General features: G+C 38.7%; 1 protein-coding gene across 1 annotated transcript; it reads right to left on the reverse strand.

Annotated features, from left to right (window-relative positions):
* Positions 1–12,067: 12,067 nt before the first annotated feature.
* Positions 12,068–16,605, reverse strand: LOC132363980 (olfactory receptor 7G3-like). Its single transcript, XM_059919716.1, has 2 exons — positions 16,579–16,605; positions 12,068–13,006 (listed from the first exon to the last, which is right to left on the reverse strand). Exons 1-2 carry the CDS (start codon positions 16,600–16,602, stop codon positions 12,068–12,070), a joined length of 963 nt encoding a protein of 320 aa, XP_059775699.1. The 5' UTR covers positions 16,603–16,605.
* Between the last annotated feature and the right edge of the window lie 461 nt (positions 16,606–17,066).

Raw genomic sequence — 17,066 nt, forward strand, 5'->3', positions numbered from 1 at the left:
AGGCAGCTCCATTCTTCCTGATGCTCAGTTACAAAATGTGATTCATCTTTGACTTTTTCCTTTCTCTCTCCTGTCACATCCAATACAGAAGCAAAATGTGTCGGCCCTATCTTTGAGATAGAACCAGAATTTGACAGTTTCTCGATTTTTCCACTATTACCACTCGGGATTAAGATTTCGTTGTCTGTCATCTTAATTATTATCCCTCTGAAATGTGTCCTTAACACAGTGGCCGGAGAACCCTTTGAGAATCTAAGTCAGAAGAATTATGTGACTTCAGTGTCTTCCCCTTCATCATAGTTGAAGCTGAAGTTCTTAAAATGCTGGAAAGTTGCTACATGATTACCCTCCACATTATATATTTGATCTCATCTCCTCTACCTCTACTCCTTGCTCACTCTTTTCCAAACACCTTATACTCTTTAGTCCTTGATGTTCAACAAGTATAGTAGGCAGACATTTTCACTTGCTATTCCCTTTACCTGAATTGCTGTTCTCTTTACTATCTACAGTACTCATCCACTCACGTTTCTAGGTCTTTTCTCAAATATCACCATCTCCATTATGAGGCCTTGCTTGGATTCCCTGTAATAACCTGCAGCCCCACTAATACACACTACCTCCTTAGAAGCCTCCCTTCTGCTGTAGAATCTGTTGAATGAATGAATGGAGTGAGCTATGTCTAATTTCCAAAAAAATAAACATCAGCCGTAAACACTTGTTGAGAGACGCGTTCAGGGTATAAAGAATAAAAGAAGTGTAAATTCAGGCCTTACCATTCACCATCCATTCCCTCAGGGTTCTGCTATGGTGTATCTTTGAATAAAAAGCACAATTTGATAAGACTAATTAATAGCTTAAATTCATTAGACTCCCAAACCTTTTATAGTAGAAATGTGATAAAAATTGTGTCAGAGATTCTCAACAAAATGTTAGCAAACTGAAGCCACAAAAGTATAAAAACAATTATATACCATGACCAAACGGGATTTGTGTCAGGTATGTAAGGCTGGTTCAACATTTGAAAATTAATTAATATAATCCATCCAAGACAAAAAAGGAAAAAAAAAAACATGTAAATACATGCAGAAGAAGCATTTGACAAAATCCAGTGTGTACTCATGAGAAAAACTCTCAGTAAACTAGGAACAGAGAGGGACTTTCTTAACTTGATAAATACGATCTACAAAAAAACCAATAGCTAACATCATACTTACTGGAGAGAAACTCAATGCTTTCCCACTAAGATTAAGCACAAGGCAAGGATGTCCTCCTTTATTATAACTTTTCAGTATTGTGCTGCAAGTCCTTGCTAATGCAATAAGGCAAGAAAAGGAAATAAACGGTGTACAGATTGAGAAGGAAGACATAAAGCTGTCTTTGTTCACAGGTGACACGATCATCTATGTAGAAAATCTTAAAGAGTTGACCCAAAATTCCTGTAACTAATAAGTGAGTATAGCAAGGTTGCAGGATCCAAGGTTAATATACAAAAGGTAATTGCTTTCCTATATACCAATAATGAGCAAGTGGAATAGGTTTAAAAAAACCCCACACTATTTACAATAGCACTGCCAAAAATGTATACTTCAGTATAAATCTAATAAAATAAGTACAACCTCTATAGGAGGAAAACTACAAAACCATGATGAATGAAGTCAAAGAATAACTAAATAAATGGAGAGATATTGCATGTTCATGAATAGGAAGACTCGGTATTATCAAAATGTCAGTTCTTTCCGACTTAATCTATAGAAATTCAGTGCGATCCCAATCAAAATCTCAGCAAGTTATTTTATGGATATTGGCAAACTGATTCTAAAGTCCATATGAAGAGACAAGAGACCCAGAATAGCTATCACCTCATTGAAGAAGGACAAAGTTGAAGGGATGACACTACCCAGCTTGAGGACTTATTATGAAGGTGCAGTAATCAAGACAGGGTGGTATTGGTGAAAGAACAAATAGATCAATGGAACAGAATAAAGAGCCCCAAAATAGACCCACATAAATACAGTCAACTGATCTTTGGCAAAAGAACAAAGGCAATACAATGGAGCAAAGATAGTCTTTTCATCAAATAGTGCTGAAACAACTGGATGTCCATAGTAAAAAAAAAAAAAAAAATCTAGACACAGACTTTATATCCTTCATAAAAATTAACTCAAAATAAACCACAGACCTAAATGTAAAACACAAAACTGTAAAACTCCCAGAAGATAACATAGGAGAAAACCTAGATGACCTTGGGTATGGCAATGAATTTTAAAATATAACACCAAAGGCACAATCCATGAAAGAAAGAATTAATAAGCTAGACTTCATTAAAATAGAAAATTTCTGCTCTGTGAAAATCACTATCAAGATAATGAAAAGACAAGCCACAGAGTGGGAGAAAACATTTGTAAAAGACGCATCTTGTTAGGGTAAAGTGGCAACTTGCAAGCTTCTTACATGTGCAACTGGTGTAATTTATTTTGGTATGTAGTGTGAGGTACAGACTTTAGTTTTCAATGGGTGTGTAGTTTTCTAGGCATCAATTTTAAAGATTATAACTTGACTTTATCACAATCAAACTTCCCAGACATACTTAGAACTATTTGTGGATATTCTTTTCTGTTTAATTTGTATATGTGTTCATTCATGTAGTAATGCTACAATGTTTGAGTTGTAGTGGCTTTATAGTTAAGTTATATAGCTGCCTGCTAATTAACAGATACTCAACTTCTAATAAAGTTTATTACTTGTACCTGAATGCCTCCAGATTATGTTCTTCATTCAGACTCTTTACTATTCACTCAATATAAATTCAGAGCTGATATACATTAAAAACTGAACTAAGGTGGCTAACATTTTTTAGTTTTCATCTATATTCCTAGATTTAAAATATGAGAAAGTAATAGAATGCAACATTTTTAAAAACCTCTAATGACTCACATTTTCTATCTCTAATTAAAACAGAATACCCTGTGGAATATCTTTGCATCATTTACCCGGTTTCATTAATTCTGGCTGCTGAAGTTAATTTAAATTCACTCTGGTAAAATGAGAGCTCAGTATAAGCTTTTAGCATACTCAGTGAGACTTACAAATAGTCATCTGCTAGGTGGTAAACAGTAAACAGTCTTGTTTATTGCAAATAATCTTAGCCAATAAATGTTATTTATGCTCCATTTAAGAGTAAAGATATTAATCTGAGATCACAAAACGATCTTTTTGTTAAAGCTAAAAGCAATTCTGCTTTAATTAGTTGCAAATGCAAATATTACCCAACTTCTTTCTCCTTCTTTGATAGTTGTATAGAAATAAAACTAAATACAAGAATGTAAGCCAAACCCACTACAAATGAAACTGCACTACAGGCCCAGTATCTTCAGTGATTTCTAGATGATTTCTATGCTCAAACCTTCATTCTATTCTCTTTTCCTCAACAGAATTTTTTTTTTTTTTTTGGTTTTGAGTAACTTTTATTACACAAGGGATTCATATTCTTTATGGAGAAATCATGTAATCAAATAATCCAAAAATAGATTTAAAAGCAGCCATAATTCCACCTCTCAGATATATTATCACTGTATCTATTTTATAGTATAGCTTTCATATATATTTTTTTAACATCTTTATTGGAGTATAATTGCTTTACAATGTTGTGTTAGTCTCTGCTGTATAACAGTGCCTCAGCTGTACGTATATATATATCCCCATATCCCCTCCTTTTTGCGTCTCCCTCCCACCCTCCCTATCCCACCCCTCTAGGTGGTCACAAAGCCCCGAGCTGATCTCCCTGTGCTATTTGGCTGCTTCCCACTAGCTATCTATTTTACATTTGGTAGTGTATATATGTCCATGCCACTCTCTCACTTCGTCCCAGCTTACCCTTCCCCCTCCCCATGTCCTCAAGTCCATTCTCTACGTCTGCGTCTTTATTCCTGTCCGGCCCCTAGGTTCTTCAGAACCTTTTTTTTTTTTTAAGATTCCATATATATGTGTAAGCATACGGTATTTGTTTTTCTCTTTCTGACTTACTTCACTCTGTATGACAGACTCTAGGTCCATCCACCTCACTACAAATAACTCAATTTCGTTTCTTTTTATGGCTGAGTAATATTCCATTGTATATATGTACCACATCTTCTTTATCCATTCATCTGTCGATGGACACTTATGTTACTTCCATGTCCTGGCTATTGTAAATAGAGCTGCAATGAACATTGTGGTACATGACTCTTTTTGAATTATGGTTTTCTCAGGGTATATGCCCAGTAGTGGGATTGCTGGGTCGTATGGTAGCTCTATTTTTAGTTTTTTAAGGAACCTCCATACTGTTCTCCATAGTGGCTGTATCAATTTACATTCCCACCAACAGTGCAAGGGGGTTCCCTTTTCTCCACACCCTCTCCAGCATTTATTTTTTGTAGATTTTTTTGATGATGGCCATTCTGACTGGTGTGAGGTGATAGCACTCTTGAAGATGGAGAGGAAAGAGTGAATTTTAAAAAATAATAATTCTTAAATATTTTAAATAAAGATTTTAAGAGATATTTCCACAACTTTATTCATAGTAGCACAATTTACAATAACCAGGAGGTGGGAGCAACCTAAGCATCTATCAGTGGATGAATGGATAAACAGAATGTGTTATATACAAACAATGGAATATTATACAGCCTTAGAAAGGAAGGCAATCCTGACACATGCTACAACATGGATGAAACTTGAGAACATTAGGCTAAATGGAACAAGTCAGTGACAAAAAGACAAATTTCGTTTATATGAATTATCTAATGTACTGAAATTCATAGAAATGGAAAATAGAATAGCGGCTGAGAAGAGGCAGAAAAGGAGAGTTGTTGTTTAAAGGGAATAGAGTTTCAGATTTGCAGGATGGAAAAGTTCTTTACTTAACACTACTAAACTGTGACCTTAAAAATGGTTAAGATAGTAAATTTTATGTTATGTGTATTTTAACACAATAAAAAAGAAAAATAGTAACAATGATCAATGAAACAAATATTGCTAAATGTTAATTATTGAATGTAGATACTAGATGAATGTGTGCTCATTTTATCATTCTTTCAACTTTTCTGTATGATTGAAAATTTCACAATAAGAAATTGAAAAAGAGGGCTTCCCTGGTGGCGCAGTGGTTGAGAGTCTGCCTGCCGATGCAGGGGACACGGGTTCGAGCCCTGGTCCGGGAAGATCCCACATGCCGCGGAGCAACTAAGCCCGTGCGCCACAACTACTGAGCCTGCGCGTCCGGAGCCGTGCTCCGCAAAGAGAGGCCGCGACAGTGAGAGGCCCGCGCACCGCGATGAAGAGTGGCCCCCGCTCGCCACAACTGGAGAAGGCCCTCGCACAGAAACGAAGAACCAACACAGCCAAAAATAAATAAATTAAAAAAAAAAAAAAAGAAATTGAAAAAGAAAAGAAGTATTTATTGTATAATTACATTTACATGAAATATCTAGAGTAGGAACATTTATAGAGACACAAAGAAGACTAGAGGTTGCCAAAGGTTGAGGGAGGGGGAAGAGTTTGAGGTGATGAAAAACATGTGGAAACAGATCATGGTGATGGCTGCACAACATTGTGAATGTAACCATGGCACAAAATTCCACACCTAAAAATCATTTAAATTGCAAATTTTATGTTACATATTTACCAAAAATTTAAAAATAGACTGAGCATGTAATAGGCATTTTAGTTTTTAGAATTTCAATACTAACTTTTCCCAGTTTCAAAGTAGTAGCTTCAATATTCTTTCCACATTATTATGGACCATTCATTGAAATTCCGGTCCATGGTTATCAATGCTGTTACAGTACATTGTGAATTATCAGAGAAACAGTCAAATTATTGTACAATGTACCTTGTGATTGTAATCAACAGACTTAGAGGCTTCTTTGTTGCCATAATAGATTTTTTTTTTTTTTTTTTTTTTTTTTTTTTACTTTTTGGCCACAGCCCGAAGCATGTGGGATTAGTGCCCCAACCAGGGATCAAACACATGCCTCCTGCATTGGAAGTGGGGAGTCTTAACCACTGGACCGCCAGGGAAGTACCTAAACTTATTTTTAGTTGACTGCTCTGCTACAGTAATTAAGACATATTATACTGGCTCAGGGATAAAGAAAAGACCTATTGATCAGAAAATAGAGCCTAGAAAGAAACCAATACCTAAACGGACAGTTTATGCAGGGACATAAAAATAAGTTTGGATCCTGCTTCACATCAAAGGGAAAAGTAAATTTCAGGAGGGTTCATATTTCTAATGTAAAAGCCAATACTGAGGGCCTCCCTGGTGGTGCAGTGGTTAAGAATCCGCCTGCCAATGCAGGGCACACGGGTTTGAGCCCTGGTCCGGGAAGATCCCACATGCTGCGGAGCAACTAAGCCCGTGAGCCACAACTACTGAGCCCATGTGCCACAGCTAGTGAAGCCCACGCGCTTAGAGCCTGTGCTCTGCAGTAAGAGAAGCCACTGCAATGAGAAGCCCGTGCACCGCAACGAAGAGTAGCCCCGAATCGCTGCAACTAGAGAAAGCCCACGCCTGGCAACGAGGACCCAATGCAGCCAAAAATAAATAATAATAAATAAAATAAATTAAAAAAAAATTTTTTTAAAGTCAATACTGAGAATTCTTCAGTCTGAAGTACTATGGGTTTCATAAAAAAAGACCTACTGAGTACAAGCCAGTATGGAAAGTATTAACAAACTTTAACTACATAATTAAAATGTTCACACCAAAAAAAAAAAAAAGCTGTATAGGATATCTAAAAAGAAGTCATACACTTAAAGGAGAAATTTGCAATGCATATAACAAATACTAATATCCCTATTATGTAAAGAATTCATATGAATCAATAAGAAAAAGTTAAACAACTCAGTAGAAAGATCACAAATAGATATTTAACAGAAAGGAAAATAAATGTGTGATATGACAACTGATGAACTAATTTTTACAACAAGCAAACTGTCACAATAAATGAAAAGATGTTGGTGATAATATGAATTACCAGAAACTTTTAATGTGTGTATAAATTGGTTCAACCACTTAAGAAAACTCTTAAATACCCAAAGGAGAATTTGTATTTCCTTTACACAATAATTCCATGACAAGTATAAAACACTCTCTCACTGCTACCATGAGATGTGTAAAAGAATACTCACACGGAATCATTCATAACAGCAGAAAACTAGCTGCAAGCAGACTACCTTTCCATCAGCATTATAAAGCATATCTATTTTGAAAAGTCACCATACATAATGTAAAAATACAGAATATTGTAAATTAATTAGTTACTAATACACACCAAAACACAAAAATGCAATAATTAGAAAAACGATCAGGATAAAAAATTTAAACGTTTCAATTAAAACATTTTGGAAAGAGGAAAATCTATTAATTGCAGAAACCTAAATACAGGAGTGGTAAGACAATGACATTTAATCCTATTACCAGTTTTACAGTGCAAATATGACCAAATAATGACAAATTCATAGGAGTTAAACTAATAGAAGAACATCAAAGAAAAGGATCAGTAAAAAAATTCAGGATTCTGTTTGTCACTGGAGGGGAGGGGGTGATGCAAGTGGGAGAACAGTTGCATTCTATAATGACGGCATTGCTTTAACTTCGGGATAGGTATGTGCATGGTTATTATGTTACTATTCCTGCAGAACTACACATAGGTTTTTGTTTTTGTTTTTTTACACATAGGTTTTAAGCTCTCCTTTGTATATGATATTTTAACAAGTAAAATTGAGGAAAGGCCCTTCCATATTCTTAATTCTAAATATATTTCCCAGTTCTTCTAATATGGGTCATGCAGCTTAGACTTTAGAGGTCATCAGAATCTCCAAAAGTACTTATTAACAGTTCTATAATCCCTTACATGTCTCCCCAGAGGTTCAAAGTCAGTGGTTCTTGCTGGAGGTCAGGGAAACCTCAGTATGAACAAAGGTCTCAGGTGATTCATCTCTGCAGCTGTTCTGTGGACATCAATGGAGGAAGCTCTGCACTAGAGTGAACAGGAGTGCCAGGCGGGGAGCTGTTTCCCAGGCTGGTGCTGAAAATAAAACCACCCCTCAACCACCAGTGAACAGAAGGTTCTTCACCCACTCTCTTGACTCTCCCTTGACAGCTCCACTGTTTTCACCTCATCCACAGAGATGGTTCTGACTGATGGCCTCTTATTTCTGTGCTTCTGGGGAAAGTGATCCTGCTTATCTTGCCAGCTTCCCTTTCTCCTCTTGTCTTATTCTCAACATCTCCTTGTCAAAGGAAAGTAGTTCTCCATAGAATAAGACACATTTAATAATTTTCCATGAAGGCCCTAAGTCTGCACCCAATCTGCTAAGACATCAATGATACAATTAATTTTATTCAAGGATGTTTCTCTATGTGGACTCCACTAGAGATGTGTAAGAAACAAAGCAATAGGGACTTCCCTGGTGGTGCAGTGGTTAAGAATCCGCCTGCCAATGCAGGGGACACGGGTTCAAGCCCTGGTCCAGGAAGATCCCACATGCAGCAGAGCAACTAAGCCCATGCGCCACAATTCTGGGTTCCATATTGTTGATAAATCTGATGGAAAAGATGTGGTCCCTAGTCCAGCAGCAGGAGTATCACCAGAGGTGAACACCAATTTGGGAAGGGAAGTAATGGAATGGAGGGATGCTTTCCATATGCTTGTTATTTTGTTATTTTGAAAAAAGACCTGAAGTTAATAAAGCAGTGTGTCAACATTTGTTAATTCTGGAAAGGATCTAGGAATGGTCATTTAAAAAATTACACTATGCTGTTCTGATTATTTATAACATTTGGTAACTTTATTAGGAGAAACGTGTAGTCACGCTGATGAAGCTAACTGGATTGGCACCTCCTTTCTCAGAGACCTCACAGCCTGGCAACAGAGATAACACAGAGCTGTGTTAAAAACACAGAACTAGAAGATACAGTAAAACTGCCCAAGCCTCCTCCCTGAAACCACTACAAAAATGAAGTTAAATGCCCGCAAAGTTGAAAACAATCACCATGTTTGTAAATGAGCATATTCCTGCTGAGAAAGAAAAGAGTCTTTGCCATTGTGGAGAGACAGTAGGAGACTGACAGAATGAGAGCTCTTTGAGGATTGCAGGAAAGGTACAAGGAAACATGTCAAGATGGGAGACAGGCAAGAGGCAAATGGATGCCTTGGTTCTAATCATTTTATGCATGTCCTTTCCTCACAGTTTCCCATGGATAAACTTGTAGTAAAACACCTGCCCTGATTTCCAAACATTAACAAAGGGACATTTTGCTACCTGGATGACTTCACTGTGCAATGATGGAATCTCTCCTAGAGATGCAATGATGCATCTCTGCTAGGTGTTCAGTGATGGAGACTAAAGTTCTATAAGAGGAGAGGGACTGAGTGAAGCTCCAGGCTCCTGGGCAAGAGGGCTTATCTCCAGGAGGAGGTACAGGTGTGCTGTTTCTTTACCAGGGAAGTGCTGTTGAGTGTGGTTTTCACAATTTGTAGTCTCTGTACCTCTGGAGGACCAATATCCAAAGCTCCTCATTAGCCAAACAATTTCATCATCATTCTGATGCCAGTGCAGTACAAATCCTTAAAGGCCAAGAAGACATAATGGAAAAATTCAGGGTGGTTGATTCCCTGATGCTATGAAGCCAGGTGTTCATCATTCACTGCTCCACCTCTTTCTGTTCACATGTATTTCACATACAGTGCAAATGTGGACACACCATTCTTCTCTAACTGGACTCTAGTATTCTTTTTTTAGATACAACCAATGGCATATCTATGCAATCAATGATATCAGGAAGCCTGGTTATAATTGTAGGTTATGAAGTTATTTATTTATTCATTCATTCATTCATTCATTCATTTCAGCCATATAAGAAGGAATGAAATTCTGACACATTACAACATGGATAAACCCTAAAAACATTATGCTCTGCGAAATAAGCCAGACAAAAAAAGAACAAATATTGTATGATTTCAGTTATAAGGTACGTAGAATAGGCAACTTCATAAGGGCAGAAAGTAGACTGGTGGCTACAGGGGAGAGGGTGAGAAGGATTGATTTTTGAGAGTGCTGGAATATATTAAAAGTTGTTTATTTCTATACTGAGTAATCAAAGCACGTTGATATTGATGGAGTGAATAAGGTCACATGTGGAGACATTTCATTGGAAGTTTATTTGCCCTGCTTTCTTCTTCACTATATTGAAAGAACAATTCTGAATTTTCATTCTTGAAAATTGTTTTAGTGGCTTTTTTTTTTTCTGTATTAACTTTTTTATTAGTGGCTTATTTTTAAAGTGCTTAAACTCCTGTCTCTACCTTTTGGATTGTATTAGTCTCTCAGGTGCTCAACTCCTCTGAGGTCATAAAAATATCTTTGTATATTGTCTTCCAAAATATTTAATCACTTTGACTTTTGCTTAACATTGGAATGATTTTTGTTTGTTTTTGTCTAGAGAGAAAGATGTTATTTATCAGTTTCAATTCCCTTTTTTTGAGTTTTTTAAACTGTGGTGAAATAGATATAAAATTTATCATTTCAGCCATTTAAAGTGTTCAATTCCATGGCACTAAGAACATTCACAATGTTGTGGGACCACCACCATTACCCATTTCCTGAACTTTTTCATCACCCTGAACAGAAATTCTTTACGCATTCAACAATAACTCCGGGGAATATACCCTGTCAGTCCAGTGATTAGGACTCAGCGCTTGGCCTGGGTTCAACCCCTGGTCAGAGAACTAAAATCCCACAAGCCATGATGTGCACGGCCAAAAATAAACAAACAAAAAACAATAACTCCGCATTTCATTCTTTTCTTAGAGCTTTCAAAAGGAGCCCAACACTTTGACTTTAGCGCAATGTAGCTGATTTCAGGCTTCTGATTTCCAGGACTGCAAGAGAATACATTTGTGTTGTTTTAGGATACTAAGCTTGTGGTAATGTGTCACAATGACAATAGGAAACTAATACAGGATATATGTCCCAAATCAGGGTGATAATAAAAACAATGTCTTTTGGGTGTCTCCTTGGAAAGATCCTTTCTGCATTGCAAAGAGACCTAAGGAGAGGCAGCCAGTTTTCTGTTTCTGGTTATTGTGTCTGAAATGTCCCTGCACAGCTATAGGCATTGATGACCATCAGGGGAACAGCCTTAGGAAGAAGGCTTAGGCAGAATGAAATGCAGCCCTGTGTTTTTGTGCCTAGACCTATCTGACCTCTAAAGTCATTGTTAGAAAAGATGATAAAGTGATCATTTATCATTTCCCTATGAGAGTCGAGACTTTTGCCTTATTATTGCTGAAGGCATGCATGTATTCTCACTGAGAGAATCGAAGTGTCTCAGATCTTCCAAAATTGTAAATATAATTATGCCAATTTTGCAGATGAGGAAACTGAGCTTAGAGGGTTCAAGTAAACTGTCAAAGGTCACACAGCTACTGTTTAACAGAGGTAGGATTCAAACCCAGGTGGTCTGATTCCAAAACTCTCACCCCCCAGAAATATAAAAATAAAATAAAAAAGAAACACCAAAAAATTTTCTTTAATTAAAAACAAATTCTCAGGGTTTCCCTGGTGGTGCAGTGGTTGGGAGTCTGCCTGCCAATGCAGGGGGACACGGGTTCGAGCCCTGGTCTGGGAAGATCCCACATGCCGCGGAGCAGCTGGGCCCGTGAGCCACAATTACTGAGCCTGCGCGTCTGGAACGTGTGCTCTGCACCAAGAGAGGCCGCAATAGTGAGAGGCCCGCGCACCGCGATGAAGAGGGGCCCCTGCTTGCCACAACTAGAGAAAGCCCTCGCGCAGAAACGAAGACCCAACACAGCCATAAATAAATAAATAAATAAATTTTTTTAAAAAATGGTCCACATCAAAAAAATCTTTAAAAAAAACCAAAAAAACAAATTCTCACCCTTAACCATCTGATATCTGGTCTTAAGTATTTCAAGAAGGTGGTCAGACTTGCTGGACCTCTCCTTAATTTATTTCTCTGTGTTATATTCCAGCAGTGTAAGCCCAAAGCAACTGGAAATCAATGGAAAGATGATATTCTAGAGATGAGTTTCCTCAAAGCCCCCATCATAGCCTTGTTCCTCAGACTACAGATAAAGGGGTTCATCATAGGGGTAACCACAGTGTACATCACTGATACTACTGCACTCTTCCTGGAGGAGTGAGTGGCTGCAGAACTAAAGTACACCCCAAAACCTGTCCTGTAAAACAAGGAAACAACTATTAAGTGTGACCCACAGATGGAAAATGCCTTATCCTTTCCACCAGCTGACAGGATTTTCAGGACAGAGGAGACAATTCGAGTATAAGAGAAAATTATCCCAGAGAGAGGAATGACGCCCAACAGGCTGGTCACTAACTGCACAAGGATATTATTGATGAGGATATCAGAATAGGCAAGTTGGAGAATATTAGCTAGTTCACATAAAAAGTGGGGAATTTTTAGTTCTGTGCAAAAGGACAGCCGCAGTGCCATCAAAGTGTGGAGCAGGGCATCCAGAACACTAAAAAAGAAGGAGATCAGAACCAGCCCGCAGAGCTTGGGGTTCATGATGACATTGTACCTCAGTGGGTGACAGATGGTCACAAATCGATCATAGGCCATCATGACCAGAATTCCATTTTTCAGTCCAGCAAAAGTCAGGACAAAGCAGATTTGGGTGAGGAATCCTGTGTAACTGGTGGATTCGCTCTGTGTCTGGATGTTCACTAGCATCTTTGGGATTGTGGTGGTGGTGAAACAGATGTCAGTGAAAGACAGGTTAGAGAGGAAGAAGTACATGGGAGTGTGGAGGTGGGAGTTATAGATACTGGCCAGGATGATGAGCAAGTTACCAAGCACAGTGACCACGTATATGGACAGGAACAGGCAGAATAGGAGGGGCTGCAGTTCTGGATCCCCTGACAATCCCAGAAGGAGAAATTCTGCAGTATCAGAGAGGTTTCCTGGTTTCATATTGTCAATGGGTCTGTTAGAAAGACGGTGACAAGAAAACAAAACTTCAGAGAAACTTCCTTAATCTTGTCCATATTTTGAAACCAATCAGTTACAGGTCTTTTCTCCTGCTTCCTTCTCTCCCCTCTTCTTTCCTCTCCTTTTCTTGCTTTACATTCCCACAAAACTTCGCCCCACACCACCCCGTCCCAAGCTTTTACAGTCCATCTATTCTTTGTCAAGTAGGGGTATGTACTCACAGGAAGATAGTCATGGAATGTTGTCTTCTCCCTTAAGATGCCTCCGAGCAAATAACTCCAGAATAAAATTATTAAGACTGTATTCTAGAATACAGTTTGGGAAAATGCAGTCTGTGGACAAAATTCTGCCTGCTGCTTATTTCAGTAAATAAAGGTTTACTGGAACACAGCCATTTGTTTATTTATGGTCCATGGCAGCTTCCCCGCTACAACGTCTGAGTTGAGAATACTTGTGACAGAGACCGTATAGCCCACACAACCTAACACATTTACTATTTAGCTCTCTACTGAAAAAGATGTGCCTACTTCTAGTCTAGAATCTTGACTAAATTTAGGTTCAATTTTTGGCAAACATCCTTAAATATATTCATGAGGAAGAACACATTGCCTCTTTGTCTTCTTGTAATAATTATTGCCTAGATCTATTAATTCACCAGGAGTTACAAAATGCTGACATTTTAATTCTTTATTCAGTTATTGGCTGAAATACTTCCATAAAGAGGAAATTTCCCGAATCAGATAGGTGGATTTCTGGGAGTTCCCTGGTGGTCTAGTGGCTAAGACTCCACTCTCCCAACGCAGGATGCCCGGGTTCAATCCCTGGTCAGGAAACTAGATCCCACATGCTGCAGCTGAAGATCCCGCACCGGCAATGAAGATCCCTCGTGCTGCAACTAAGACCTGGCGTAGCCAAATAACTAAATAAATATTTTGTAAAAAATAGATTGATTTCTTATAAGAAATTGAGTTCTTATAAGAAAGACAGAATACTTCTTGATTCCTGTGTTCATCACTTTTTTAAATAATTGGTTTTCAGCATTATCCAACGATGAACATTATGTCATCATGAACTCCCTGGATTTTAAATGCATTTGATATATTTCAATACACTGCAGTTATTATTTATATTAATTCTCAAATTGTCGTATCTTTGGCCAGTGAAAGTCTCCTCAGCTTGCCTCTGCAGTCCTTCTGAAATGAACCCAGCAGCCTCATATCTCCCTTAACTTTGACATGAAAGCTGTTCTTTGCCCATCATCTTGCAATAGATACATATATCAAATCATTATATTGTACACCTAAAACTAATACAATGTTCTATGTCAATTATATCTCAATTTTTAAAAAAGAAAGAAAATGTCAAGAGTAAGCTACAGGGACTTCCCTGGTGGTGCAGTGGTTAAGAATCTGCCTGCCAATGCAGGGGACAGGGGTTCGAGCCCTGGTCCGGGAAGATCCCACATGCCGCGGGAGCAACTAAGCCCGTGCACCACAACTAGTGAGCCCGCACGCCGCAGCTACTGAAGCCCGCATGCCTAGAGGCCGTGCTCTGCAGCAAGAGAAGCCACCACAATGAGAAGCCTGCGCACTGCAACAAAGAGTACCCCCCACGTGCTGCAACTAGAGAAAGCCCGCGCGCAGCCAAAAAGACCCAACGCAGCCAAAAAGAAAAAAGAAAAAGAAATACTTGACATATACCTACATTTCATACAACTTATAGTTGAAAAGGCAGGTTCACATGCCCATGTGCTCCAACACACATGTAAGTTTTCCTGTGACTGCACTGAGACCCTGCTTACTCTGTAATCTCGTGGGTCTGGACTTCTGTCCTGGTGGTTTTCTTCTGAGCACCTAGCATGCTCTGTAATGATGTCTGCCTTTGTCACAATTTTTTAAAGGTGGCTGAAGCTAATATGGCAAAAGCTTGACATTAATTCTGGAAGGTGATTGCATGGCTGTTTATTTTACTGCTCGCTGTGCAGTTCTCATGGTTTAAAATATTTTGTAATGTTTTGTCTGGGGGTTTTCAAAGAAAGGCTAAACAGTAGACTCAACGTCCTCTCCCAGAGTCCTCACAAGTAAGAAATAAGGACAAGACTTGATTGACTTCTCTAAGGATGAAATCTGGAATGAGGACTGGGAAAATTGAGAAGCCAAACTCACGTCACTCCAGCCCCACTCACTACCAAATAAATGAGGGAAACCAGAGAATTGTAAAAACATCTGCCAGATTTCTGAAGGGGCTAATTCATACTCAGGTGGGGAAGGAGTCCCTTGGATTTAAAGACAGAATAGGAGCCAGAAATGATGAAAGCTGATTGCAAATTGGATGAAAGTGGAAAAGTAAATATATCAAGAATGTCAAAAACTTGTCATCTCACTTGTAATTCCACTGAACTTTATCTTACCTCTTGGATGTCCTCCACATAGGCTGGTTAAAAAAATAAACTGTTCAAATTCTCACTGCATTTATTGGGCACTTCAGATTACCTTGGAGCCATCAATGTACTCATTCACCTTTCCTCTGGATATTGAAGGATGGGGATGGAAAATCTGTCCCCAGGAAGGGCAGATGGACCAAGTAAGGCAACTGGATGCTGGGCAAGAGGGATCATCTCAGAAGGAGACTCCAGTATGCTCTTTCCTGACCTGAGTAGGGCTGTTGAGTAGAGTGGTCACAGATAGACTATATTCAGTCTCTATGGCCCTGAGGGCTCAGTTTCCAAAGCTCATTAGCCAAATGTGTACTGTCATTACTTCTCCCAGGCAGCTCATATCCTTAAGGAGCACAGATGCTAGAAGGGAGAGCTCCTGCATGGCTGACTTCCTGACCCTGAGAGGACAGACAGGTATATGTCATTTTCTTCCCACGTTTCCTCTCACATCCAGGATATCGCATTCTTGGATTCTCAGGTCTAACCTTAAGGGACCTGATGGCCTCCTCCTAAGACCAACTCCCAGCCTTCTCTGAGCCAGAGATTATTACTAAAGGACAAGGGAACCAGAGTGGTTTAAGTCCCCATAGGGACAGAGACTCAGGGATGCAGGGAATGTATCATGGGGTCATTGCCACACAGTCACTTAAGAAAATTTTCTCCTTTCTTAACTAAAGTCCCTACATGAATGAAGTTAGTACTATTGTAGGAAAGAGGTAGCAAGGAAACCAATTTACTAGTTACTTGGGTAGGCTTTTCGAGGTTGCCTGAAAAATAGACATAAACCAACAATCTTAAAGAAATCACAAAAAAGCACTAATCATAAAGGAAGTGACTGATAAACTGATTGCATTAATACTGAGAAACCCTGAGGGATATACAGCAACTCCCTATTATTGCAACTTTTGTCGAAGTGTAAAAGTAGTTCAATATAAAATTTTAAAAATCAAAATATGGCACTCCATACTCATCAAAATGGCCAAACTGAAAAGACAATGTGAAATATTGGCAAGAGACTGGGAATGTAAATTGGTGCAAATACTTTGGAAAATTCTTTGGTAGTTTTGAATAAATATGACCATAGATATTGCACTCCTAAATACATACCCAACAAAAATATGTACAATTGTGAATCAAAAAACATGTACAATAATGTTTGTGTCAGAGCCATTTGTAAAATATCCCAGCTATAGGGCTTCCCTGGTGGCACAGTGGTTGAGAATCTGCCTGCTAATGCAGGGGACACGGGTTCGAGCCCTGGTCTGGGAAGATCCCACATGCCGCGGAGCAACTGGGCCCGTGAGTCACAACTGCTGAGCCTGCGCGTCTGGAGCCTGTGCCCCGCAACGGGAGGGGCCGCGATAGTGAGAGGCCCTCGCACCACGATGAAGAGTGGCCCCCGCTTGCCGCAACTAGAGAAAGCCCTCGCACAAAACGAAGACCCAACACAGCTAAAAATAATAAATAGAGTAGCTATTAATTAAAAAAAAAAAATCCCAGCTATAAACAGATAAAATGTTCAAAACAGTTGAATGATAAAGTGTGCATATTCACTCTATAGAAATCTATGCAACAATGAAAATAAACTCCTGCTAAATGCAACAGCAA

Source organism: Balaenoptera ricei, chromosome 3, assembly GCF_028023285.1.
Source record: "Balaenoptera ricei isolate mBalRic1 chromosome 3, mBalRic1.hap2, whole genome shotgun sequence".
Taxonomy (NCBI): Eukaryota; Metazoa; Chordata; class Mammalia; order Artiodactyla; family Balaenopteridae; genus Balaenoptera; species Balaenoptera ricei.

Coding starts and splice junctions, on each gene's coding strand:
- LOC132363980 (XM_059919716.1), bottom strand. CDS start 16,602: ATGTTTTTTGATTCACAATTGTAC. Junction 13,007..16,578: donor TTTTTGATTCACAATTGTAC/ATATTTTTGTTG, acceptor AGACCCATTGAC/AATATGAAACCAGGAAACCT.